This window comes from Mustela lutreola, chromosome 10 (assembly GCF_030435805.1).
Source record: "Mustela lutreola isolate mMusLut2 chromosome 10, mMusLut2.pri, whole genome shotgun sequence".
NCBI classification, from domain to species: Eukaryota; Metazoa; Chordata; class Mammalia; order Carnivora; family Mustelidae; genus Mustela; species Mustela lutreola.
The window spans coordinates 79,997,314-80,025,263 of NC_081299.1; the positions used below are offsets into that span (position 1 = coordinate 79,997,314).

General features: G+C 48.2%; 1 protein-coding gene across 1 annotated transcript; it reads right to left on the reverse strand.

Moving 5' to 3' along the window:
- Positions 1-31: 31 nt before the first annotated feature.
- On the reverse strand, positions 32-27,950 carry LOC131810535 (retinal-specific phospholipid-transporting ATPase ABCA4-like). The gene is made up of 8 exons (XM_059138530.1): positions 27,895-27,950; positions 21,406-21,507; positions 20,811-21,050; positions 14,055-14,239; positions 12,594-12,735; positions 10,525-10,664; positions 5,385-5,512; positions 32-1,179 (listed from the first exon to the last, which is right to left on the reverse strand). The coding sequence occupies exons 1-8, from the start codon at positions 27,948-27,950 to the stop codon at positions 958-960; spliced, it is 1,215 nt and encodes a 404-aa protein (XP_058994513.1). The 3' UTR covers positions 32-957.

The following is a 27,950-nucleotide window of genomic DNA, read 5'->3' on the forward strand; positions in this document are numbered from 1 at the left end:
TCTCATGATTGGCATACCCTATAACAGTTTCAGAAATTAAAATGGCACAAGAAAAAAAAATTGGATCCTAGAAACATTTTATAATTATAGAAACAATATGTATATTTTTACATATGTCATTTTCTCTGAAGAATTTTAGTTTTGAGTGTTTCTGAAAACATGGTCTACAATGACCTCCATTGGAACCACCTAAGGTTAACAGGGAAGATGCTGGGCCCAGCCCAGACCTTCTGAATCAGTCTCCAGAGATGGCAATTTGCAATTTGCATCTTTTACCAGCTTCTCTAGTGATGCTCATACACTCGAAGCGTAAGAACTGCTATTGTTCACCTCCTTTTTATAATTCCTTCTCATCCTTCTAGCAAAAGAGGAAGTATTATCAGGTCCCAAGAAGTGTATCTAGGATGCAGTTCTAGAACACGGGGTTGAAACTATGGAATTTTCTGTTATTTTTTTTCTACCCGGAAACAGCAACCTCTGTGGTCAAGACCAGACCCAGAGTGTGACGCTCTGATGTATTGAAATTTATTTAATGATTGCATCTATTTTTTTTTTCATGTATCCTTTCCTGCCATTCTATAAAGTATTGTATTTGTTACATAGATGAGCGATGGGGCCAGCAAAGGTCAACTGTCTTAGAAAATAGTAGGACAGGCAGTCAAATCAGGACTCCGCCTTTCCACACCGCTAGAGGTGGTAGAGAGGATTTATCCCACACTGGGAAGGACTCAGACCTGCCACAACTGCATAACTAATGGTGAACCTAAAGTGACTCCTGGGTGCCTGGGCTGCTGCTCTAAAAATAATATCGGTAAAGATTCTTTGGGTCTTTGGAGCCTGGAGCTTCCTCAAGAACTGTCTTGAACAACAGGCTCATGCCCTCCTGACCGTCAATTCACGAGTCCCCGATGACCTGCCACCAGATCGCCCTGCACCCAAGAATCACCTTCCAAGGGGTCAGCAGCTAAATGCCTCCCTTACCACACGGAAGAGCTTGAAGAAGTCCACGTTGGCATACAGAGTGTCTTCCACCCACTGCAGGGTGCCCTGGGAGAGGGAGCACATGGCGTCACGCACTGTCTGTGCCCCATGGCGCTGGCTAAAGATTATGAAGCGTCTCAGGAGAGTCTCGCTGCAGGCGATGTCCTTCAGCATCAGGTCTGGGACTCCGTGAGCAAACTGCAGGGAGGAGAAGCAACACTGGAAAACTCCCTGGGTGGGAGAATCCCAGCTACCCCAAAGATGGCCACGTCCTTACCCATAGATGCTGTGAAAGCATTATTTATGTTGGAGGGCAAGGGGAATTCAGATTGTAGATGAAATTGAGGGTTCGAATCAGCCAACTTGAAAATAAAGAGGTTATTTTGGATTATCTAGGTGGGCCCAATGTGATCACAAGGGTTTTTGTTTTGTTTTGTTTTATTTTATTTGTTTTAAAGCTGGTGGAAGAGGAAGTAAGAAGAAAAAAATGTCAAAGTAATGTGACATGAGAAAGACTTGATTGGCCACTGTGGGACTTGAAGATGAAAGGAGGCCACCAGCCAAAGAGCCTGGAGAGTCTCTGGAAACTGGAAATGGATTTCCCTCTGGATCCCCCAGGAAGAAATGAAACTCTGCCAGCACCTGGACTTTCAGACTTCCGATCTCCAGAACCATAGAGAATACATTTGTGTTGTTTGAAGCCACTAAGTTTGTGGTAGTTTCTTGCAGCAGTCACAGCAAATTAACACACTCCCAAGCCTCATTTCATCAGAAAGCCACTTAATATATGAGCCTTCTTTCTTAGCATAATGCTAAGGTACCAACAGGACCTTTTCCCCTGAAGCTAAGGACAGGTAGTGGCTAGAATGGATTTAAAGTGATGGCAAATGACCAGCCCCCATTCTCCTTTCTCAACAGATTTAACCAATAAAAATCCTGGATACCCAGTTAAATCTAAATTTCAGATAAACAGTGAACAGCTTTTAGTACAGGTATGTCCCAAATAGGGTCCAAATTAGATATATTTATGCTAAAAATTATTCATTTATCTGAAATGAAAACCAAAGTGGGTATCCTGTATTTATTGGGTCACACCCAACTGCTGGCTAGCACAACCTCTAGCTCCTATGGAGCTCAAGGACAATCACCCTTGGACTGAATCACAGTCCCTATGATGGCCTCAGAGACCAAGAAGGCCACAACCCTAGCTAGAGATCCTTGGCCACCTAGTATAGTAACTGGCCTCCTAGAGTCTTGGACTCCCAACCCCCAAGTACCATGAACAGGTTCATGGCCTTCCCTGGCCTCTATAGTCTCCCCAGGGCTTCTGATGACACAGTTCTCAGGGTGATCCGATGACCCCAACCCTACCTCCCACTAAATGAGGTCACGGCTGACAGTGGGTTGGTGTGGACTCCATCAATCTCAGGGGACTGTAACCAAGCTCACGTTCCAACAGAGCTTTCCTGTTTTGGCCACACATTGCTTCACAGCCCCAACCCTAATCTTGGCGTCTAAAACATTCTGAGGTGGAGGGAATCAATGAGCTCACTTTGTCCAAACCTCGAATATTCTAGGGGAGAAAAGTGATGGAGGAGAAATTACACAGCAGGCTAGTGGGAAAGCTGGAACATCATGAAGGTCCCAGCTCCTTCTTTCACAAAGTGACTCATTCATTCAATGCCTATTCACTGAGTCCCTTTCTGCAAGGACTAGAACAGTTACGGGGGATACAGAGAATAAGGTGAGTTTTCTGCTCTCCAAGCTGCTTACCGGCTGGCTGGACATGCAGGCATTTAAAGAGTGGTAAGTGCTAAATTGAACGTAGTGAAACCAGAGCACAGAAGAGGGAGTGTTAAGAACAGCCAGTGTTTTTCAGTGTTTCCTGTGTGCCAGGCACCGTTTTTGTGCTTTACATATATTAATTATTTTTGACCCCCATAACAATCATAGGCACTTTTGCTGTTCCCAGTTTATAAATGAGGACACAGAGGCACAGAGTGGTTGTTTAACTTGCTCGAGGTCACACAGTTAACTGCGTGGCCTTGCTGAGATTTGAACCCAGAGCTTGTGCTTCATCACTACCCGTTAGCTCTTTGCTGAGTAGGGAAGTGGGAGTGGGCAAAACAAAGAAGGGAGGGTTTATGAATGATTTCACCAGGGAGGCAACACTTGAGCTGGGCCTTGAAGCAAGTCCAGGAGTTTCGAGGCTGGGCTTGGGGGGTGGAGTGAGTGATGAGCCAAACAACAATTCCACTCTCATCATCTAACAATTTCCTAGATGGGGAGAGGGGGATCTCCGGTACCAGGCAGAGAGGACCCCGGAGAGGCACGCAGTCCTGATGAAGAACAAAATCCCATGTTTGCTGAGACTAAGCAGAGAGCTGTAAGCGCCATGTGGCTATTTAAGTTTAATCAACATTAAATAATATTTAAAATTCAGTTCCTCAGCTACTGTGGCTAACAGTGGAAACCACTATGGAAATGGCTAACTGCCGGGCTTGATAACGGTGAGCCCCCTCCATCGTGGAGGAAAACGGTGGTGGACAGTGCTGGTAAGGAGTGGCACAACTGGATGGAGGCCTGAGACAGAGATGGGGAAGCAGGTGCAGCTGGCGACCATGCTGAGAAGCAGGGAGGGCATAGGGCCCAGAGGAGCTGGGACAACAGGACCAACCTCTTCCAGCAGCAGGAGCTCTGTGCTTCCTCTTAAGCTCTGACATTTGCTAATCAGGGAAGCACCAGCTAATCAGAGGGAGCAACCCTACACAATAGCAAAATCCAGTGACACTGGCCCCTTCCCCCCACATGAAAGGCTCAGCTCTGATGCCAACAGCACAGCAACTGAGACCCAAATGTCCTGTCAGTGAGGAGCTGGAAAGAAATTTCCCCTAAATTCCTGCCCTTATCTCATCTCCCTTTTATTACCAACTGGAAGTCATCACAGGCATTTCCAGGACTTGAGTTTTATGAGCTAAGAGAAAGCAAAGCGGAGAATGAGCTGTGGATGCTGGCCCACCAGTCCCCTGCCCTGCCCCCACCCAGGTGGGAGTGGGAGGGAGAGTGGAGCAGGGCAGCCAGGTCTGAGTTCAAGAGCCTGGGCAGTGCAGGCCCTGCTCTCCAAAGGCTCTGACACATTGTCTCAGGGCTGACCCTCAGTTCCCCTCATGTGGTTTCAGGGGAAACCTCACAGTCTAAGAAGCCAGAAAAGCAGGTATGGGTTTCTTCACCACGCTGCAGGGGACCAGCCCGAAAACCCCTTTGGACAGAGCCAGCCCTGCCCAGGCGTCTGGGGTACCCCCTCCCTCCTCTGGGTGCAGACTTTTATCTCAGTACTGACACATGCCCTGAAATTCTCTGTTTATGTCTCAGTCTCCCCTGGAGTCTGGAGGAGGTGCAGACCTGGCCAGGAGAGGCGGGAGGGGTGTCTGCTCTATTGGGCCCCTGCTTATCTTGCATTCTCACTTTGTTCATCAAGCCAGAAACCCGCATGCCCAGGAGGCTGGGCAGGAGCCCCTGAGGCCCAGAACTCCCACAGATGGGGAAAGTCATGTATTAGGGGTTTTAAAAACACCCTGAATACATATAGGAGATTATGAAATGCATGAGACAGATTTTGAGGAGCATGGGTCAGAGAGTGCAGTGGGGACAGAAGAAGGAGCTTGCCTGGCACTGAGAAGAAAACGTGCAGGCAATCAGAGGTCTGTAGCCAGGGGAAGATCAGCTCCATGCACTCACACACTGTGCATGCGCAGCCCATTTCTCACCCGAGAACTCTCTTCTCCCAGCGCTTCCCACCGCTGCCTTCTGCTTAGGCAGGTGGGTTCAGATACCATCTCAGCAGGAAGGCCTTCCCTGACCATCTCATTTCAGACTGCCTCCATCCCACGCCTCCTAGACCCTCCCCAACACCCAGCTCTGCCAGATTTTCCTCTCAGCACCTATCTTGACCCGGAAATGCTCCATATGTATCTTTGCTTATTTGAGGATCACCTGCTGTCCCCGCAGGACTATAAGCTCCCAGAGTGAAGGGTTTGCCTATGTTGTTCACACTGTATGTTAGTACCTAGGATGTCCCTGAATATTTGATGAATACGTGAGTAAACCTCAGTTTCCTCAGTTCTAAAAGGATTCTGAGCCACGTGTTCTCCGAGGTTCTTTCCAGTTATACAAATCTGAGTTGTTTGAAGTGCTGCCAGGATGGGTTGCTTCATAATCCTATGCCAGGAAGGCTCGTTATTTCAACTGACCGCCCCCCCCCCCCCGGTATTTTTCTGAATATTTGGAACAAATCATGGATTTTGAACATGAAACAAGAAGGAAAAATAATGCAAAGTCTCCCCTGTTTTTTCTCAGGCTCAGGGCTCACCCCTCCCCTCCAGGGGCCAGTGATCTCCACCTACCTGTTCTGGACGAACTTGGGAGTTGACCAGAAGGTAGACAACTGAGTCAGACAGGCCAATGTTTCTCGTGAGAAATAGTGTCAGTGTTTCTTCATCTTTTAGGACATCCCAAATTCGTATCCCTCTTCCTGTATATGAATGAAAGAACAGGGTGTCAAATGGGGAATAAGTCAAAAAAGGGAGAACATGTAGAACATGTTGGAAGCATTTCTAATCAGCTTTCAGCAGAAGGTTCTGTTCTTGGGTTCCAAGGCAGCTTGGAGGTCAGGACACCTGCCCCTAGGCTGTCACCAACACAGTCACGGCGTTTACTGATGATGCAGCCAGGCAAAACTTAGTGAGGGCGCACAAAAAGTGGAAGAAGTTAGCTCAGGACAGGGGAGAGGTCATCAGCTGTGTTGTAGAATTGGTCTAGAACAGCGACTCTCAACCAGATGGGGGTGAGGAAGTACAGTGGGGTAATTTTGTCTCCCCTGGCAATATTTGGCAATGTCTGAAGACATTTTTGGGTGCAGCAACTGGGGAGGTGCTACGGGGTAGAGGCCAGGGATGCTGGTAATACATTCACAGTGGACAGAATAACTCCCTCCCCACTACAAAACAAAGAACCATCTGGTCCAAAATATCACTAGTGTTAAGGCTGAAAAAGCCTAATGTGGAATGAGAGGACTTACATGCTGTGTCCACACTATGTTGTCATGGGTTAGAGGGCTCTTCCTGGCATTTCTGTCATCTCAGCTAAGACTCTAAGCTTGGGGTATTGACATAGACTAGGAGAAAGGGGCCTGTTTGGGGCAAGAAAAGCTTTAGGAGGGAAAGAGGAGATGGTCTATTGCCTGGACTTATAATTTTGTGCCTTGATCAGCCCCAGTTACATTCTCCCTGGCTTTCCTCGGGACGTACTAAAAGCAGAAATTTTTTATAAGGAGGCATAAAGGACTCCTGGCTGTTAAGGTGACCCCGTGGCAAGTGATTGAATGCTTTGTGTCTGTACTTTGCACACCTCACAGGGATATTGTGAGGGTGACTTGGGCTAAGGACTGTGAAGTGGCCTCCCAGGCCTGAAAACATGGGCCCCCTTCATAGATGCTTAGGAAATCATTTCAACATTAAGGGAAAACATCTGGGTTTCATGAAAGTGCCCATGTGTACATCCCAACTTCCCCAGGAGCCTGGCTGACTACTTACCTCTTAGTTCTCCTTTGTCTAACTCTAATTATCCAGTGCTCCTGCTCCTTCCTGCTCCTAATACCCCAGCACCCCATCTTCTCTCCCCCAAATTCTCCCTTCACCAGGCAGCCAAGAGGCCTGCCTACTCCCCTGAGCACTTGACAGCCTTCCCTTCTGTCTTCGGGTTGTGTGCTTCCCTGAAGGGCCTGGTCCAGATGGAGGTTGCTGCTCATTTCCTCCTCAAAGGGGATGGGTCAAGCCAGGGACCTGCCCATGTAGCTAGGGCAGGGACAATAAGACCTGAGTCTCCGCTTCACGACAGACTCTGGGGAGTTGTGTTACCAGGCAGTGTTACCACCTTTCCCATGGGGAAAGCCCAAAGGCCCCTGGGAAACCAGAATATAGGAGGGATCCCAGGAGCAGGAGGGGGTCTGAAAGGGGCTGCTCTATTTTATTCTTGCTTTCCCCTTTTTCTGATAACATAAGTCTTGTCATCTTCCAAACCCAGCTTCCTTTCTTCCTTCTGCTGGACCCCAGCTCGGTTATTCTTCTTTCTCACAATCACTTCTTCATAGTCAGCATTATGTCCTACACTGGCCTCAAGGGGCTCCCTGGACACACACACACACACACACACACACACACACGAGTCTCTGGAGAGGAGGGGGCTAAGGACCCTGCCTTCATTTTATCCCTCATCATGCTAGCAATGCTGGGCGCACAGAGGTAAGCCCTTGAGGACACCTCTCTCTGACACGAAGCATGAGAGCCTGACGTGGAATCAGGGCCTCGACGAACACCTGTGGAATGACAGGAGGCACCCAATAAATACTTGTGGTTGTGACCTGAGAGTCGGCAACCCATTTGACTGTTTGTCAATTCGTTATTCTTTAACTCACTCGCCTGACCTTGCCTAAGAATATCTTGCTGGGGAGGGAAGCCATTCCCTCTGCCTCACCCAGGTGACTGGGCTGCTGTGGCTCTATGGGGGAAGGGGCAGGAGCATGGTGGTTCCGCAGAGAGGGGTGGGGGTCACCCTGTAGTGAGAGTGTGGGGCCCAAGATGTAAGAGGTGGCTGATACCAGACAGAAGTTCCACTAGACTCCCGAGGGAGAAATGTGAACTGGGGGCCTGAGGAAAGAAAAATAAATTTTGTTTAAAATGTGGTTCTTCTTGTTCGCTTCCCTGGGAAGAGGTTGGGGGAGGGGGCTGCTGAGGCCCGCGGAGCCGAGGGGACCTGAGGGTTGGGGGGGGAGAGAAGCCAGGAGAACGTGTGGGGCTCGTGGGAAGAAGGTGTCTGAAGATGATTGAGAGACCACAGTGCTTGCTTGGGGCTGAGAGGGGAGGGGGCTTCACGTCTGGTGTTTTACCATTAATCCTCCCCTGGGGAGAATGCTGTACAACAGGTTTGCTAGGAAAAGAAAAGGCCACCTGGGTCAGCCATCGGCATACTTTCCCAGGTGACTGAAAACTGACAGGCAAAAGCACATACCAATGACAGCCGCCCACCTCGTTCCCCAAGGCTTTACCCTCCACAGGGGCTTTGGGCCGAGGATTCAGTGTTGACAGTGAGCAAGTCCCCAAGTGACCCTGGGATGGACCCTGAAATAGTCCGCCATCCTGACGGTGGATACTTGGGAAATCTTAGATGCCTGGCCTAGAATTCCTTCAGAGACTTTGGGGATGGCCCCCTGTCCCCTCTTATGGCCACCAAGGTCAGGGGTGCTGTGGAATCTTTGTTCCCAGCCCCCAGATTCCTTTGGGGAGCCTTGGCTGACCTTTTCTCACCCTGTCTCTCCAGACCTCTGAAGCTGCTCTCCTTGAGAGAACTTCCCTCCACAGACTGAAGGCCAGCAGAAGGAACCACCTGTATGCCAATTCAAAACTAGGCCTGCGTGGAGGTTGGGAAGCTGTGACTTTGGTTCTCATATACACACTATAAAGACCGCAGAGAAATCGTGGTTTGAAATGATTTCCTTTACATGTCCTCCCAGCTGGACTCCATCTGACAATGAGACAACAAAACGAAATGTCTGCCTCCTTGCAGATCCCACAGGATGAATGAGGTAGGCAATCACTCCAGGGGTTAGACAGCCCATGGTCTCGTCTGCTTCTTGAATCCTGGCAAACAGTGCTTTCCGGTTGCTGCCTCTCCCCTGTTTCTCTTACTACGAAAATTCTGCTTGTGCTCACACCTTAGAAGGTCCTCCAGCTCGAGCTGAGTAAACTCTTCTATCCAGGGCAGCACAGAAGGTCATGTTTATGATCTGGTTTGTAGGATATTGCTACCTACAGTCCATGTGTTACTATTTTGGAGAGAATGAAAATGTAATGAAGTCATCTCAACATGCTCTCTGAACATACTCCTGTCCTTCATTGCTCCCACAGGGAGAGAAGGGAAAAGGTGGCCAGGTGGGAAGAGGAAAATACTTTCCTAAGGATAACTGCCCCTCTGGAGTTCTGTTCTCTTGAAGCCCCGCCCCCCCCACATCCCTCTCCCCCCCTCCCCCCCCAAGGTGTGGTCACTGTTCTTTCTGTCCTTCCACCTCTGCTTTGGGAGCCCTCAGCGTGGGTACCCGCTCTGATCCGTCTCTCCAGCTGCATGGGTGAGGACCCCTGGAGGGCTGATTCCTACCATTCTCCCACTTCTCTTGTTCAGAACCCTGAACAGGAACCGTCCCCTTGGTAGACCCCTTGCTCATCCCCGTCATCCTCGGAGGCCATCCCGAGAGTCCCCCCTGCCCCCCTGTCCTAGCAACATAGGATGCATGCAGGACCTCTTCACTGCTGCTAAGCCGCCAGCCTTCACAGTCTTCCCCCATTGGTGGTCACGTTTCCCCTGCAGGACTGCAGAGAGCCCTAGATTTCTGGCGGGGCTTTCTCCCTCCCAGCTGCTCATCTGCCCTCCTGGGGATGGTGGAGGGTTAGTGGGGGGGAGGCTTCCAGCTCGTGCCCAAGCCTCTGCCACGTCCGGCCCTCACTGCTCCTGAGCCCAAGTGACTGTCCTACCCTGGTAACCATCTCCCCTACCTGCCCACACAAACAGTTTCCCAACAGCCTGGCTTCTTGGTCCCTTGGTATCCTCATCAGCTCAACCTTCACTTCTGCCCTGCTTCAGCCACCCCGGCCATACCCAGGGGCTTCTTCTCCCTGCTCCTGCCTACCTTTGAAATCCTGGATCTGCAGAGCTCACTCTTTGACCACAGTCATCAAGCCCTCTATCCCGCTCAGCACACCCTTCCTTAAACAGGGGCTGAGAGGGGACTGTCCACAAGACTGTGGAACTCCCAGGGGCCTCTGTTCCCTTGTCCCCTGATCTTCCCCAGGCCATTTCAGTACTTCTGGTTTCCCCATCCATCCTTCTGCAGCCTGGACCCAATGCCTGTTTTCCAGTCACCACCCTTGCCTCCTGGACCTTCTGCAGTACCTCCTTAAAACCCCCAGCCCCGTATCATCTCCCTCTACATCTGCTGTGCCTCAGGGCCCGGGAGGCTGAATATCCCTGGAAGAAATGGAATGATCGTGCATATTTACACCATGATAAACATACACATTCTGACCTCTCTGGCCCCTTACTTGGCATTGCTTCCACGCAGTCCTGGTTAGCTCACTCTCTAGTGCTCCATGAAAATACTCCCACACCTTTCCCTTTACCCTTTTCCTCCTGCTTCCAGAATTAACCTAGCCTCATCCTTCCCAGAGCGCAACCACTCCGGCATTCTCCTTTCTGAGTCTAGACTTGCTGGGAACGAGAACTTTCCTGCCTTCCTCAACTTCCTAACTCTTAAACTGATAGAAAGAGGAGTCCTCACCAAGGTGAGCTTCGTGCCACCTCTAGAGCCCTTCCTTCCTGCCACCTCTAGTATCTTTCCGCACTAAATCTCCTTCTCTTTCCTGTGCCTTTGGTCTCTCTGACAGGTAAGGCAAGGGAGAGGCAAGTGATGGATGAGAAGGAGCAAGCCCAGCATACCCGCTACTCTCTCGGGGTGAGTCCGGAGGGTGTCCATGAGTTGAGACAAGGTTTGAAGTTCCTTCCAAACATGGCCAAGGTTCTGCCTCTCTGGTGCCTTCATGACGAGTTCTTGAAAATCTCTAAACACCCTCGCCAAGCTGTAAGAAAGACAAAGCTTCGTTAGCAAAGATATTGTCATTTTCATAATAGTAATAATACTGCTTGCTAGTTTTGGAGACCCCATATGCTTGCCCTAGCTATGACATTACGTATCATTTTAATACCACCAAGGCCAAAGGAGAAAAGGCTATTTCAACTTCATTGTACAAACAGGCTCATAGGGCGGGTGAGCATTTTGTTCAGTTTTCCAGCTTCAGCAGGGCCAACTCACCTCTTAACCCCATGCTCTATGTCTTTCCCACCCAGAGAAGCCTTCAGCAGGATGACATTCAAAGATGACATTCAAAGGAGGTTCTTCCCAGAGTTTGCCACTTCTTGGAGACCTCACCTGGCCAGCCATTCATAGGCATGGATGGACAGCCATGCTTAATCCACAAGTTCCTCCCTATAAGTGGGCACCCACACACCCATACACACTCACATGCCCTCTGCCGTGGCTGACCAGATGAGGAAAATGAAGTTGAACCAAACATCTCTGTTCCCAGGAATTTGAATGGTATTGAAAGATGTCCTTCCAGTTGCCCAAGGCAAGGTGCTCTGAACTGGGCAACCAGAGCCAGCACGGGCATTGAGAAGTAGGGACATTGGTCGGTGGAGAGAGGTAAATATAGCTGTTGCACAGACAAAGGGACAGAAGCTGAACCCTGCAGGCCCAGAGAGGGGAGAGCAGGTCTGTGGCCATCCAGCTCCTGTCCCACCCCTCCTGAGGCCTGCCTGACTTCCCCTGGCTTTGCAAGAAGGTCTAGTGTCCATATCATCTATCTCCCTCTAGGGCTACATACAGCTTGTTGGAATGGGCTTCTGTGGCTTGCAGGCAAAAGAGCCTTGAATAAGCCAGTATTTCACCTATAATGAGGGTGCGAAATGTGAAACCTGGATTTCCTGGTTCTAATGCTGAGTACAGCTGGAGTCAGAAGCCGTCCTTCCCCAACTCCCTCAGGTTCTAGACACCACCAGTGCCAGTCTGTCCAAAGCCCCAGCTAGCCCCCACTGAGCTGTCTTCCAGGCTCCCTGATCCCTCTGGGCGACCCCATGCCATCTCTATGGATGGGGAAGTGTTCCTTCTCAAACCCCTCTAGGGGACGCAAGCTGAAGTTAGAGATTGGAAGTTAGAGCCTCCAGGAAGTGTTTGTAGCCCTGCACTCCCAGCTAAAATGTCACCTTCCAGACAGTCTCAGGAAGACAGATGCTCCCTCTTCCATCTTTTTATATTCCAAAGATTGGCAAACAGATACGTATTACAGGCTTACAGGGCACAAGTTTCTATCAGGACTACCCTACTCTGCCAGGATAGGGTAAAAGCAATCATAGTTTGCTCCCAGTGGGGAAGGCTACCTCTGAGCATGGGGCTGACTTGTCAAGTATCCCTTTTCTTGAGTCAAATGCAGGTTTGTCCCAGAGGAATTATATGCAGAGCTACTTTAAGGAAAAACAAAAAACAAAAAAACTGGAGTAACCCGGTATCTTGTTTCCATCTGACCTGGTGTTTATATAAGCACAGTGAAGCCCACTCCCAAATGAGCCTTGTTGATGTCCCTCAGGTAAACTCAAGATCAGCCCAGGGGGTGAAGGATGACCCTGTGCACATCCTTGAGCCTCTATCTCTAGGACATGCTCATATCATGTTCTTCTACCTCCTGCTCTGAAAGGGAATTTTGAAGATAGACTCTCTTCTTATGGGATTTGACTTAAAAATAGACCCCAGAGGAGAGGTCATTAACCTGGAGTCCTCAAGTACCCAGAAATCTTATGTACAATGTAATGCTTTGTGTGTGTGTGTGTCCATTTTGGGGGGAAGAGGGGCCATCGGTTTTCATCAGCTTCTAGGGATGGTCTTTAACCGCCCCCAGGTTTAGAACCAATGCCCTCAAGCCCTATCCTGAGATTTGGGGCATCTCAATACTTACATGGAGTTGTTATAGTTTGACACAGTTCCAGGAGATTCTCCCGGGGTGGGACTTTGAAAACAAGGATTATTCACATTGCAGAATATCCCCTGGAGCCACGGCAACATTCCTGCTGAGGGCATCGCCTTGTTGGGAAAATGGCCTTGAAGACAGGAAATGAAGACAAGGAGTTACTTATGGAAACCATGTGGGATGCCACTTCTAGTTGCTGGGCCTCTGCAGGAAGGAGCCCAGCCCTCAGGTGTTTTCTTTCATTCATCAACATTTAAGAAGCAGGAGCATCTAATATATGCCAGGCCATGTGCCCAGTGCCGGAGACAGGGTCTCTCCTCTCAAGCTCCCCATGCAGTGCGGTGATAGACAATTGGTGGAGGCATGAAGGGCAGCGTGGAAGGGGAATAGAGGGGGGTATGGTGGAGGGATGTTAGCCCAAGATGGCTCCACAACATTGCTCAGATGATTTAGGAAGTGAGGCTCACCTGCTCTTTCCACAACTGTTTTTATGAGCACATACCCCAAGCACACAAGAAGGTTGCAAGTTATGGGCTCCTTTAGCAGTGGTGGTGGGGGGATGATGGGTTGGGGAGAAGAGGGGGCAGGCAGGAGGAACAAGGTAAATGAGCAAGAGTTTGATAGACAAGAGACTGATCCAGAACTTGGGGCTTAAAACTCATGAACAAGAAGGAGAAGAGTAAAAATAAGGCACTGAGAATGTTCATATTGTTCCTGAGGTCTGCACATCAGCTACCTAGAGGGAGAAGATGTCATCCTCGCTGGAAACCAGGAGCAGAGAATAAAAGGGGCATTCACAGGCTCATCCCAGGTCCCAGGATACCTCTGAGATCCAAGAAATAATATATTACTACACATGGCTGTGTACTACCCCTTCTCATTTTTGTCCAGCACTATATATATCAACTCCCTAAACTGGTCTCCAGAATATTTTAGGGAGCCCATTTATAATATGCTCCCTTTAAAACTAGTAAGAGTTTAGGTATAGAGAAAAAAAAATCAACAAAAACAAAAACTAATTTCACAATTCTTCAGTAACCACATACAAGTATTTGCAAAGATGTAGGATTAAAAAGTTCATTTGTATCATGCCAATGAATCTGTTTTCTGCACCGGAGGCATGAAATGATGATAAGTAGATCCAATCCTGGCACCCCAAACCCCTAAGACCTTTCTATTTATTTATTTTTTTAAGATTTTTATTTATTTATCAGAGAGAGGGGGAGAGAGCGAGCACAGGCAGACAGAATGGCAGGCAGAGGCAGAGGGAGAAGCAGGCTCTCTGCCGAGCAAGGAGGCCGATGTGGGACTCGATCCCAGGACGCTGGGATCATGACCTGAGCCGAAGGCAGCTGCTTAACCAACTGAGCCACCCAGGCATCCCCGGCCAAGACCTTTCTAAATGAAAGGTTTGCCAGGGTTCCCCCCTTCTGCCCTCTTCATGCTTACATTCATGTTGGCTGTAGAGTGGGTTGATGTTCCTTAACCAGATCAAGATCAGAAATAAAGACAAAGGCCATGCAAGTTCCACCACAAAGCGGATCTGGAAAAACAAGACAAAAAGAGAGAAAGACCAGTGATGGCAAGAAATTACAGAAGACACACCCAGAGTGGACACACAGCTCAGCACGTGTCTGTGCCATAGATCTTGGGTGTGGTATATTTCCTAAAGGACTTCCTTTTCTCCCCTTCCTTCCTTCCTCCCATCCATCTATCTATCTTTCTTTCTTTCTTTCTTTCGAGGGAGAGAGTGCTGGGGGTGGCAGGGGGAGGGGGGAGAGGACAGACGGGGAGAGAGAGAGAGAAAAAAAAAATCTAAGAGAATCTTAAGCGGGCTCTATGCCCTGACACAGGGCTTGATCTCATGACCCTGAGATCATGACTTGAACCAAAATCAAGTCAGATACTTAACTGACTGAGCCACCCAAGCGCCCCAGACTTCCTTCTCTTGTCCCATTTCCTTTACTACCCCTACCCTGATATATTAGGCTCACAAGACTTTGTGTCCATCTGGATTCTACTCTTTTTCAGGAAACTGCCTTGACATGAGACTTTCATCAAGGATGGAGATGTGTGCTTCAAAACTCCTCAGATGTTGCTGTGTACCTGAAACCAGGTTCTGCTCTGTAGGGCACCAGCTCTCACATGTCTCATGTGCACTTTCTGCCCTTCCCTACTGCCCTGGCTTCTTCTAGTTCCCACTAGACCTTGCATACATGGCCACTGAATGAATGAGCCAAGGACTCTGAAAACTGTGATCCATAGCAAAGTCAATAAGGGTTTACCAACATCTTTCCTTGCACAGTTTCTTATTGCTTAAAGGAAGAAAGCAGGGCATACTGCGGTCAGTTTTTACAGTACTGACAGAAGCTGCTGATAACGACCTATGGTTGAAAGCCAGTACTTAAATTAGGTTCGACTCAAGAGTTTTAAGGACCCTTGATTCCAAAGGAAGAAACACTTGGTTGTTGGAGCCACACTCCATGGTGTTGCTCCTAAGGGGTAGGTTGCAGGTGTGGGAGGGTTGTGTGGGAGGGCTGGGAGGAGGGAATGTAATTCGGGGAATGAAATAGTTTTTCTACCCAACCCCCACTCCAGAAACAAACCCTAGGAAGGAAACTCCTGAGATCCGAAGGAGAACTTGTTCCGCTGGCTAAGAGAGAGACGTAAATATATCTAGACCAGCTAGGGGCCATTTGCACAGTCTTTAACCCTTTGTCATTCCTTTCAAAGAAATGTACATAAATGCTCAGCAAAGTGGTAGACTCCATAGCAGGGACTCAGTAAATGCCTATTCTTTTCCTTCTCGTAGAGTCTGCTGGCTACAGAATTATTGCAAATTGTAACATAAAGTAATGGCAGGGGGGTGGAGGGGAGATAGGGCCTTGAAGAAAAAACAAAAAAATGTTTAGGGCAGTTGGTGATTAAGCAGTTGTAATGTTTTACTCAATGTTTTCTTCAAAATATGTCTAGGGAAGATATGTTAGAGAACCACACCAAAATGTTATTATATATTATTCATGAGGTAGATTTTCCTTAAGGCACTCACTTTTCAGGGCTCTCCCTACACATGCTCCTACAAGATGGCGAAACATCAGTATGGGACAATCTCATCCCGTGTTACAGGGACTGACCCCAAGCGCCCTGGTTAGCCACTGGAATGCTGGCTGTTCCACCCCCCACCCCCCACCCCTGGCGGGGGGGGGGGGGTGCGGCGGCGCAGCAAATCAGAGGAGGAGGAGGGGCTGAGCCTCTCCCCCAGGGACCCTATCTCACTATTAACACTCTCTCACCCTTACCAGACCAGCACAGCTGTTCCCACAGCACCCTGCACTTCCCTTGTCTTATCACTCATTGTAAATGAGGGTCATCACTCCATGAAAATGGAACCCTCACTGATGGTGAGCCGCCTTAGGGCAGCAACCATGTCTCTCCCTGTCACTACTGTGATTCTAGCACCCTGACAGACACAGGGCCAGCTTCACAGCAGGTGCCCCATAAATAAGGAATGAGTGAGCCTTTGTGAGGGATGGGTCTAGGAGGCTCCTTGGAAAGCTGAAGGTGAGGCTCAGGTCACCAACTGATGTAACAAACCGCACCCCCCGAGGCATATTCTGTACACTGGCTTCATGCCTTCCATCCCAGGTCCTTCTGTCCACAAGTAAGATCAGGGAATAAGCCTGGCAAGATCACAGGGAGAGGGATAGGAGCAAGCGCTGAAACCGGAAGTCGTTTGTGCTGTCTTCACCGAGGAAGTGAGGCAACCAGTCCAGATTCCACACATCTGATTCTTCCCCTTAAGACAATTGTGTGCAACCTTGGCTTTCTCCCAAGTCGGTCTGCTTCCTTCCATGTAGCAATGTCTGTCTGGGAGTAGTCTGGTATGTCAGACGTTTGGGAATAGGAAAATCTGGGCTAAGAATCACTTTAGGGCTTGTTTCATCACCCAGGCTCAGTTTTCCTATCTGTGAAATGAGACTATTTTGTCCTTCAGTATCCCCTAAGAGTTGACTGTGTCAGTCTTATGGGTTTTATCTTGCTCTGCTCCCTATTAACTGTATGACCTTGGGTAGCCCTGTCTAGTCACTCCATGCCTCAGGACCTCGTCTGTAAAATGGGGCTGGTACCAGAACCACCTCCCAAAGCAGAATCTGGCACAAGGTAATGTTCAGTTAAACACAAGCCCTTTATTCCTGACCCACACCTCCCACAAAGACCGCGAGGACGCTCTAGGTCACGACAGGCTGTACAGGCTGAAGAAGAAGGGGGTATCATTAAAATGACCAGTAAGATCTTAGGCTGGCCCCCCCACTTGCATTCAGTTTTCTTACCCTTCTCCCTTTCTGGATTCAAGACTGCTCATTTGCCAGTTTGGAAACGCAGGGCTTCCTGAGATACTCACCACCCACTGTCCCCTGCTCTACCTGTTTGCGGGCTTGGACCGGGGGAGGAGTCCACGGATAAAACACCCAAACTGGTGCAAGCTGGTGCACCCCCACCCTCTTCGGCGTGTTCGTCACATGCACTCTCCTCTACTCACTCGTTCATTCTTGTATTTTTGAAGCATCTGGTGTTTACAAGGAATTGTGATTGGAAGCCCCCTTCAGTGGCAGACCAGATCAGAATTCTCATTCCCGGGCCCGGGACGAGTGGGACCTTGCAGGTGTTCGCCTTCCCCGAATCTCTGAGTTATGGCTGCTGTTTTCTGCCCCGAGTGCCTGCTCCTCAGTTGACCACCTTCTCTGAAGGCAGCTCCCAGGCGGCTGCCAGCTGGAATTAGGTTGGGGGAGCTCAGGCCATGCCCCACATCAGTTACCCGGGTTTCTCTGGGCGTGGGACAACAGGTTGCTTCCTGTTTGTTTCTAACACTTTCCAGGTAATGCCAACGTGCAGCCGGGCTGAGACCCCCTGGGGTAGGTCATCTCGGTAATCTTGGACAAATGTTTGTTGAGAGGTCACTGTTATTGTTCTGACTCTGCAAGGGTTTGTTTTGGAGGGGCTGCATTGCACACTCCCTCCTGCACAAAGACCACAGGCCGTTCCTCTCCGGCCTGGCAGGTCCTCACAGCAACCTCTCGCTGTGGCCCCCGCCCCAGTCGTGCTCCGCAGCCCCACCCCGAAGCGGCATCCTTGTCCTTGATGCGCAACTGTGCGCAGGCATACCCCAGGGAGAAATTCCACAGCGTAATTAAAAACATGTTTTCAGGGTGGCTCTGACTCCCCCCACCCTTTCCCTTTAAACATGTCTGTAACTTTAATTAAACCCAGCCAAGGCTCAGAAGGGGCCGATGGAAATTTTTTCCCCCCAAACTGGTATTTCCTTGTTCTCTCTCTCTTTTTTTTTTTTTTTTTGCTTCCCCTCCCCCTCTTTACTACTCCTTCTACACGGGGGAGGAGGGGTTGCTGGGAAGGGCAGCGTTGTGCTTGTTGTTTCAAATCTCAGCCAGCTAGATTTCCTTCCCTCCTCATCTGTTTCCAATTTAAAGGTGGGTAACTGAGGCTTGAAGCGAGCTGTTTAATTCTCCCTTCCGAACCCACAACCCACCGAGGATTCTTGGCTGGATGAATGCAGACCTAGGACCTGGGCACGCTTGCAGCAGGCTGCCCAGCCTCCCTGCACCCTCGCCTAATGCTGGGCCCCGGCTCAGAGCCTGCAGCCGCACCAGCTCTCCAGGACATAATACGCCCCTACTCTCATGAGTCCTCAGGCCTCCCCAAACGTCCTGCACTAACATGGAAGCTGGGACAAGGGGATGACACCCGGGAGCCCCGACACGGGGAGCTTTCAGGGAAAGGAGGCACACCCAATGAGCTTTGCCCAACGATGCCACCCAATGGCATCAAATGAATGTCAGCCCAGACCAGGTCTAGTTCTGGGAGCTTCCCTCAGCCGGGGTTCTCAGCCTGAGCAGTCCTGTCTCACCATAGAGAGGCTGGCAACGTGTTCCCCCTCGGAGCACACTCTGGGAAAGACGGAATCCCTGAACAGGGGACACTGGCCAACACCAGGGAAAGGGAGAAGGGGCGGTGAGGGCCTCTGAGTTAAACACGGTCTTTGAAAATAGGGTCATTCTCTGTAATAGCAACATGCTTGCCACAGAAATGGAATCATGTCATCAGGTAAAGTCCCCAAGGATATTGTTTGAGGGCTGCAAAGAGCACATTGAGAGTAGAACTAAGTGAGAATCTTAATTTCTTATGGGAAAGAAACAAAGAAATAGTTGCAGATTGGATTTTCCTTGGCATTTCACAGACTCTAAACATTATGTGGACAAGGACTAAGCTTGTCTTGTTTGCCCTTTGGGTACCTAGGACCTGGCACAGTGCCTAGTGATTATTAAGTGTTTGTTGATTGAAGGGACACATTAATAAATACATGAACTTAATAGTGAATTTTGTTTAACTTTTATCTATTTTCATTCAGGAAGGGAAGCTTTTGGAAGCAAGGGACGGAGCCTCGGATGACTGTTAGCACTTGGCTCCTGAAGGAGACAAATGACTTCAACACTAATTTGAAAATCAGAGTAACTTTGACAAGGAAAGCAGCCTGAGGACAGCGGTGTCTCCCATGTCCGAGGGGGTCCTAACTTGGCTTCCCTCTGTAGTCTCTGTAAGTCCTGTCCCACTGACACACAGCAGAAAGGTCTGTCCGTCTGTGCACATGGTTTGTTTATGTCCTTTGCTATTTGCTCTTTTCTGGGCTAATTATTAAGCTATTGTCCCTTCACTCCAAACGTAGCCAGGGTCCCTCTTCATGGGTCTTGGTGGGAGACCCAAACAGCAGCCTGACTGTGCCCCTCCCCCACAGGTCTGAGTTATGTTTCCACCAACATCTCCTCTGTGTTTCCAAGTGCTAGGAGTTCCATGTTCTTCCCTTGGTTCCCTCAACTCTGGGGATGGAAGCCACATCCTACAATGGCTGCCTCCATGATCCTTGTCCTCTTTCACAGTGACTAGCCTTGTACTTAGCTAACACCTTTTTATACTCCCGAGTCTCTCTGACTGAACCCTGACCGAGACTCTCCGTCACAGGCCATCAGATGTTCCACTCCTTGGCTCTCTTCTTCCCTAACATTTTTTCCCACACCCAGGAAAACCCTTTCCTGCCTGCATCAACCCATCTCAAATCGAGGCTTTGAACAAATCGATTCTCCTCCTCCTCACAGCCAATCTTCTTCCGTGTTCTCCTTCCAAAAATCTCCCAGCCTTGCCTAACATCCTGTCTGCCTAATCTCAGCTCTACTCACCCCTCATTCCTTCTCTCCCCCGCTCTCTTCTTTTGGCATCTTTAGTCATTTGGGGTCATTTAGTGTTTGCAAGACTGCAAGGCTGCAGCAAAGTGTATGTTTCCATATAGTCACATATTCACTCTTCACCCCTTTCCAGAAAAAATTAGAAGCCCATTGGCGTTTGTATGTACACTCTTGGGGTCCTGTGCTCACCTGTGCCTCTTGCTGGAACTTCTTGGAGGGTATTTGGTACATTTATTACTCTTGGTCTCAAAACCCTTCAGGTTTCCCCAGCCAGACTAGAAATGAGTCCAGGGTTGAATCTGTTTCCTTTTGCTTTTACATCCCTGGTCCAGCCCAGCCATTAGCTCTGCTCCCTGAAAGGGCTCAGGTAAACGTCTTGCTGGTTGATAAGTTATTGCAGCTCCCTGAATCTAAGACACCATCAATTGTAAATTTTTTTGCACACTAAGAAAGAAACAGACGTGTCTAGTTAAACTGTCACCTGAATACGAGCTGCAGACCTATGTCAGAAATGTGAAAATGTGGGAAAGCCAGTGTACCGCACAGAATCAAGGAAACATAGCGTCATTGGTCTAGGAGGCTCTTTGAGAGTTCTGTTTTCCTTTGAGCCCGTTCTTCTCGGGGCTTAGGATCTTCCCACAGCACCGTTAGGATGCTCAAGAGTTTGTGGGCTGGACTGGCAGGTTTCAAAACCAGGCGGTGGGGGGAAGGGAGGGCCAGGCAACAGGTTCACGTGCAGGAAGGGGGAAAGAAGAGTATATACTGTGGCCGTGCTGGGCTGCAAGTGGAAAGTGTCCCTCTCTGGACAGAGAAACAGGTCTTCCTGCGAAGGACACTTGTCGGAGTGGTTCACGGAGTAGCCACCTAAAGCCTTTGCTTTAGAGCTAAATAGCAAGGAGCCCCATGAGAGAGCTTGCCTTCCCCACCCCTACCCTGCTGATTTGCTCCACACCTCACTTTGAGACCGCAGACTGCACTTGTTACCTTTTGCCTTTTCCTCAGGGTCCAGTTCTTCCAGAGCAAGAGCTGGATCTGTCTCACAAAGCCCATGCTTGGGGGCCGCACGAGTAGGAGATCGATCCCTCGGAGCCCTCGGTCTGTGGAGGGACAGCGACCGACATAAATGGCGCTAAGGGCACCTCGGGCTTGGGCTGCTGTGTCCTTCTCGGGGCGATTAAAGGCTCGTTTCCCCCTTCAAAGCATAATCCCTTTTAATTCACATAAGCCCTTTGTTGAGGAAAGCAGGCTGCCACTCTGTTGGCTCCTTCTTAGGAAGAGAAAGAGAAAGTGAAGAGTTGCTGGGCTCTTGGTAAATGGAGTTGGGGGCATTTCATGGGGAACCGAGGAAGCATGAGCCCCCTTACAAAGGGACAGAAGCTATGAGAAATTCCAGCCGTGTGGGGACCCTAGCTTCGGTGGGTCCTCAGGCAAAGGCCCCCAGGCGAGGAGCAGAGATCAGGTTGAAATCTCACTTGCTTCTGCCCACTGAAACGTGGGCCCTGCTAGAGGACTGCATCTTTCTTTTCACAAAGGGGCCTTCTGCTCACCAAAGGATGTGATGCGAATGTGAGGTGGCCTCCACCCAGAGCAGCGCCATAGGGGCGGGCAGAGCCCCGAGGCTGTGGACCCCATCACTGGGGAAATCTGATCTGCAGGAAAAGGGAATGAAGGGAATGCACAGAGAGGCAGAGGCAGAGTCCCAGCTGCGGCCTTGTCCCCGTTTCCAGCTGTCCTTGGGACACAGCTGCTCCCCTGCTCTTCTTTCAGGCAATTTAGATGTAAGTTACCCCCAATCCTTCCAGTAAAATCCCCCTTTGCCTAAATTAGCTCATGCAACTCCTATCAATGGCAACCAAAAGATTTCTGCCTGTTGTGAGTTATTTTAATCAAGGAGAGGATCCGATCTGGTCCAACTGACATTGAGCCCAAAATACTATTTGCAGCCTATTGGAATGTATCTGAATACAGTTCCTCGGTAGGGACATGACTGCAATATTAACACAAGTAGAAAACTCAAAAGAGTTGCAGCAAAGTTGAAAAGAGATGAACTATACTGTCACAAGCATCTTTTAAGGAAGCAGAAGAACTCCAACATATTCAATATTGTCAGTCCCTGTGTCTATTAGGAAAGGGTTGACAATGTTTTAAAACATGTGAAGCCATGTGAAGGCAGAACAAGGGGGAAGATGTGTGGTTGGTTTAAAACACATCATTCGTTAGGCATTATTAGCTGGGACTAAACCACACTTTCCAAATGATCCAAACATTGAGAATTATATCAACTGATTTTCCAAACACTTTGGTGGCCAGTGAGTCAAGCGGGATATGGATATTTGTTCCCAGTTTTGAACTACTTTTTGTCTAAAATTTATTTACCACTCACTATTGTAAGAATTCTCTCTAAAGAGCCTTAAAGTGAAACTGTAAACACATTTTCCCCTTTGTTTCTAAAAGTGGAAGTAATACCACAGTTTATCATCAGAGAGAAATGATGACTATTTCAAAACCAGTTGGCACTGAGTAGAGGAAATTCTCCAGAAAAATAATGTCTAAAAGTCCCATATTTAAAAATATCTCTGGAGGAGAAAAAATTAGAAAGCATGAGAACTGAGGTAGTGCACATTTCCCTACCTCCACAGGATAGTATAAAATTAATGTCTATTACTATGAAGCACTAATTGCTAGGTTTAAATTTATATTTTTACTGAGAATGATTATACCAAAATAAAAATAGTTTCTGAATTATTAAGCAATAGCAAAATGCCAAAATTTCTTTACAGACTTGATGTGAGTGTGACCTCTGAACTTTGCTTTTACCTAAACTATTCTACAGTTTGATTTCATGTATTAATCAGTCTTGACTCTTATTTGACATAGTGTCATTGGTGAGTCTTGGGGCCTGGAGCTATTGCCTGTCGCTTTGACATGGCCACTCAAGGCAGTGAGAAAGACATGCACAGTTTCTCCTTTACCTTGCTAAAAACATTTACACAGTGTCATAGAAGAGGTCCAGGTCCCATCACTAGTTACTGTGGAGTAGAAATTAAGACCAAACAAATAGAACTTAAGCATTTTTCAGTGGCAGTATGGAATCATTGGCTCCATAGACTGAGAAATAAATTATATTTCACTAATTCAGTCTCTCCTCTGAGAATCTTGCACGTAGTTGGCACTAATTTAATCTTTCCTGTAAGAATTTTGGACTTCAGGTTGTTATTATTGTTCAGAGAGTCTACAGATACTAAATTTTAGCATGTGAAAATAGTACCATTTGAAAACATATTTACCTGGAACATTTCTATGGGCTATCTTTCTTACTTAGTGAGAGGAGGAAGAGGCTGATCTCATGTCTAAGCAATCTTTGTCTCCAAAATAATCTAGAGCCCCTCTGAGGGAGCACATAGAACAGTCCAGAATGGAAATATAGGGAGCTCACTATTTAAGAAGCAGGCAACTGAGTGTTTTATCTGGCACACCTGCTCATAGCAAAATGTGGAAACTCTCCCAATGCCCATCACAGCAGAACAGATACATGAATTATGGGGTATTCTTTCCGTCAAAGCTCCTATAGTCTATAGCAGTAAGCGTGAGCAAACTACACCTACAAAAATATGGATAGTTCTCCCAACCACAATGCTGAGGAAAAAAAAAAAAAGCCTGACACAAAACATTTATAGTCCACACTTTCATAAAGTTCAAGCACAAGCAAAACGCATCTCTGATGTTCAAAATCAAGATGGTGGTTACACTTTGGGAGGGTGGAGGGTTGTAAGTGGGCGCAAAGGGTATTTCTGGGGGAACTAGAAACAGTTTTTCTTTTGATCTAAGCGTCAGTTACTTGGGTGTGTTCAGCTGGTGAAAATCAGTCTGTAAACTTGGGATTTGTACACTTCTCTGTATGTATATCGTACTTTAATAATTATCGTTTTTTTTCAAAGAGCAGGTGAAGGACCATAACTCAGTGAAGAAGCCTGAGCTAGAGGAGCTAGACATGAAAGGGAAAAGTCTGGAAAGAAGGTTGCCCTGGAAGCCATGGAAAGGAGGCTTTGTTCCTCAGTTGCAAATGGCTGGAGGAGAGCAGGTAGCATAAAGACCTCTGGATTTGATGACTGGCCCCTGTGAGAACGGCTTTGAGGAGGCTGAACCCAGAAGCAGGGAGCTGAAGAGTGAGACGGGAGCAGGCAGCTGCCGTCACGTAGCTTGACTGAGTGGGCAGATGCTGGAGACAGTAGCCAGAGGGAACATCGGGTCTTCGTTTCCCCCGAAGACAGGAGAGATTTGGCCATGTTAGTGTGTGGGAAAGAGCCAGTTGAAAGAAAGATGCTGAAGTGAGTGGGGGATGATTGATGGGGACCCCAGGAAGGAGAGGGGCTGGAATTAGCCTTGGGCAGGAGATGGGGCACTCTGCATTCCAAGGACACCACAGGGAAAGAGGCCAGGGAGGTGCAGGTGCAGATTCACTCAGAAAGGTGAGGCTGGGAGACAAGGGAGCTCACCCCAGCGGCTCTGGTCTTCACTGTGGTGGCGGAAGAATAAAGAGATTAAGTGAGATAATGTGAAAATACTTTGTGAATTAGAAATTATAACACACCCGCCAATTTATAGGGAGGGTATATAATGGGAGAGTAACTTATAGACAATGTGTTTGGGAGCCAAATGAGTTGTGGATAACGGCTCTCCCACCGTAGATTACCCCACCCCCACTCTCTATTATATTTATCTAATTAGTTGGCAAATCACAGGTAGAATCTTGTTATTCGGTTCAGCTTAACAGTTTAAACCAATAATCAGCACCAACAGGAATGTTTTCTGGAGATTCTTTTCCCAATTACAGTTAATTCTGCTCTAAGAGAACTGGTCTCTTTCAAAGGTCTGCTGTTTTCAAAGGAAGACAAGGTCGTAGTTTCTGGATCTCACCTTCCACCTCAACTATGCTGCACCCCACAAGGCCCCTCTGTTGCTTTCCCTGTATTTCTCTCTTTCCTGGATAACCAGCCCAGCTCACATTTCTGAAGTCAGTTCCACTTATTTCTCATTCTTTAGACTGCATGAAGCATCTATGGGTACCAGGGCACCCCTACCTCAGAAGGCAGATGACTTTGGGGAAATTATTCATATGGAAAGTAAAGGTCTAGCAATGCATCTGTGTAAACTATCTTGCCTGGTACCTCTGGAAAGTCCTTGCAGACTTTGTGGTGGTGGTGGTGGGGAAAGCTGTGCACATACCCCAAAGTGAAGAACACTGCTCTAGCAGAAAACACATTCAAGCCGCTACTGAAAACGAAGAGGCAAATTGCTATTCCAAGCACATTTTATACACTTGCTTCAAAAGCTGCTTTGAGTTTTGCTGACTTGATATTTGGAATACCCACCAGAGCCCAGAGATTTTACATTTTCTGGGTATTGAGTGCAAAATACTTCGCAGATAACAGAGTTTGGGGGAATGCTGGCGAGTGTTTCCTAGCAGACCATTAGTCTGGGCAGGTATCACATGAGCTCTTGTGGGGTTTTGAGCCATGGGCTGAACACGGCATCTGGTAACACCTGAGTAAACTCCCTCCTGGGGCCAGTCCTGCCACTCTGCAATTTCAGGGCATCAAGGGCTCAGCTGCAAGGGACAGGCATTCCAAAGGGCTCTGGCTAGAGGCAAGCAGCACTACCAAAGACAAACTGAGAGAACAGAGGAAAAGAGCCATTTGAGGGCCAAAAATAATTTGTGAAACCAGGGACCCGGACTAATTCAGAACCAATTCCCACCCTTGGGAATTTGCCATCAGGAGATAGGCAACGGCAATCTCTGCAGACCGGGGCCGCAGGCGTCTGCCTGACTTTCCATGACAGGTGCGGAGCCCGCCTCCTGGGCAGCCCGGCAGCAGGAGAATGGTCTGGAGGCGCTCCTGTCCATTCACTGGCTAAGTGGCAAAACCAAACAATGACCAAAGGCAACATAGTCTTGCAGTTACTGTTTGACCTTGAGAATGGAGGGAACAGAAGGAAAGTGGAAATTACTTAGGCAGGAGTCTGGGAGGGGGTGGGAGCAGCATGGGAAATACTTCACATGGCTCTCGCCTGCTCAGTCCCACAAAGAAATCTTGTGGTTTGTTGTCAGATTCCTTCAGCTAAATTTGTCGGGGTGGGGGGACCTCTCTTGGGTGAGGAAATCTCTCCCTTCAGACAGTGCCCTATCGCTCCCTTCCTCAATGACTCACAGCACCCCTGGCCCTCTGCTTCTTTCTCTCTTTACACCTTTGGGCAGGGTAAGGAGAAACGGGGAAGAGGTGTGTCAGCCTTTGTTCCTGGCCTGGACTCCTCTCCGGCTCAGACCCGGTGGGAACCCTGCTCCGAGGTATTAGTGAACACAGACAGCCATGGCCGCACTGGGGACCGAGCAGTACCCTCTGCCCCTTTGTGATCATCCTGGAGATCCCATGAATGGTGTGCATGCATGTGGCTTCCATCACCATAGCTTTGTCAAATTCTGATTCTCTTTACTCCTTAATGAAATTAAATTCTTTAAAAACGCTATGCCTGATATCACTCACTAAGGAGTTGAAAACTGTGGTGTGGTGGAACAGCACAGTCTTTGCAAGCCAAAAGAACTGGGCTCAGATCTCAGAGCTGCCCCTTATCGGTGTGCTGCTGACGAATCCCTAGACCTCCCTTGGTCTTAAATCCAGATGTTGCTATTAAGATGATGAGAAAAAATGTCTGCATTAAACCAGGAGCTCCTTGAGAAAATGCATGAAGGTTTCTGTTTCTTAATAAATGATGCTTCTTTGTTTTTCTTTCAGCCACTTTCTAAATAATTAGATTATATCTGGAGAAAGATGGGACACGGTCTGCTGAAGTTCCTTAATACAGAAAACGATGTTGCCATTTCAAGAGGCCATATCATGTCAATCCTGGTTTCTCAACAAGGCCTGGAGAAGCTATCTTTAGTGGAAGTCCTGTCATCAAAGACAAAGCCAACCTTGTAGTAAAATAGTTATCACTGGCTTTCAACCTTCAGCAGCTAAATTGCAGCTGGAGAATGGCCAAACACTTAAGGCCTAAACTGAGGAATTAATCCCAGCAGGGCTGTTATAAACCTTTTCCAGAGCACTTGGGCTTTCTCTCTTAAACATGTTGAATCAGGACTTTGAGCATATCAAAAGTACATTTTTAAACTCGACTCAAGTTTTGTGTAGAAGGTACATCTGGGTTTGGATCCCCTTAGTCATGCAGGGTAAAAAAACAACTTCTTAGAGAAGGAATAAAGCAGCCCTTGGGCTTGAATTTCCTTCTATATGGAGTGCTTTGGGCCAGAACAGGGGGAGGTGGGTGCAGGATGAGCTCTGGGAAGAATGTTCAGAGGCCTCGTTACTGTTACAATGTTGGCTGGTGAACATATGCAGAGATCAGTAGATACCAGGTACAGAGAACCTGGACAAACTCCTCCAAGAGAAGTCTGTTTCCAAATGCAGCAAGTCCCATCAGTGCTTCCTAAAGGCACCTGCCCTCTATGTTGATCTTTTTTTCCCGTGTTTTATGCTCATCATCATGCACCCATTTCAAAGATAGGAACTTAAGTCAAGGCCAGCTTGTCACGGAGATAGGACTTCTCTTCCAATTCAGTGGAAAACAGTGTGGCTTCCATTCTCTTCAAGATTTTGGTGGTTAACGCATATGTACCTTTTTAGACACACTTGGGTTCGAAACTTGGTTCTACTGCCTAATAGTGTATGACCCTGGAAACGTTTGTAAAAGTTTAATTTTGATGAGTTTCATCATCTGTAAAGTGGGAATAACACTCGATGCACAAGGCTGTCAGTGAGAGTGGCTGTTGAGAAACTCCTACCTCACAGGGCTGTGATTAAGTGAGGTAATCTGAAAAATGAGCTTCTCTCTGTGTTGGGTCTAAAGAGAGTATGAAGTATTATTACTTTCATCAGAAAGGTCTGCTGTTGACGCATTGGCTACCTAACAATTTGAAATCAACGATGGACATGATTGAGCTTTTATAATGGATGCCTATCTTCATGCATAGGAAAACGTACCTGTGATAATGGGGATGTCCATTCAAATGTTTACCATTTCCCCTCAAAGCCGCCAT

What these genes read in the sequence shown, in the direction of transcription:
- LOC131810535 (XM_059138530.1), bottom strand. Translation starts at nt 27,950, where the DNA reads ATGGCGGCTTTGAGGGGAAATGGTAAACATTTGAATGGACATCCCCAT. An exon ending in GTCTGCGGTCTCAAAGTGAG is followed by an intron (nt 14,240 to 20,810) that starts GTGTGGAGCAAA and finishes TCTATGGCACAG; the next exon opens with ACACGTGCTGAGCTGTGTGT. An exon ending in TCAAACTATAACAACTCCAT is followed by an intron (nt 10,665 to 12,593) that starts GTAAGTATTGAG and finishes TCTTTCTTACAG; the next exon opens with CTTGGCGAGGGTGTTTAGAG.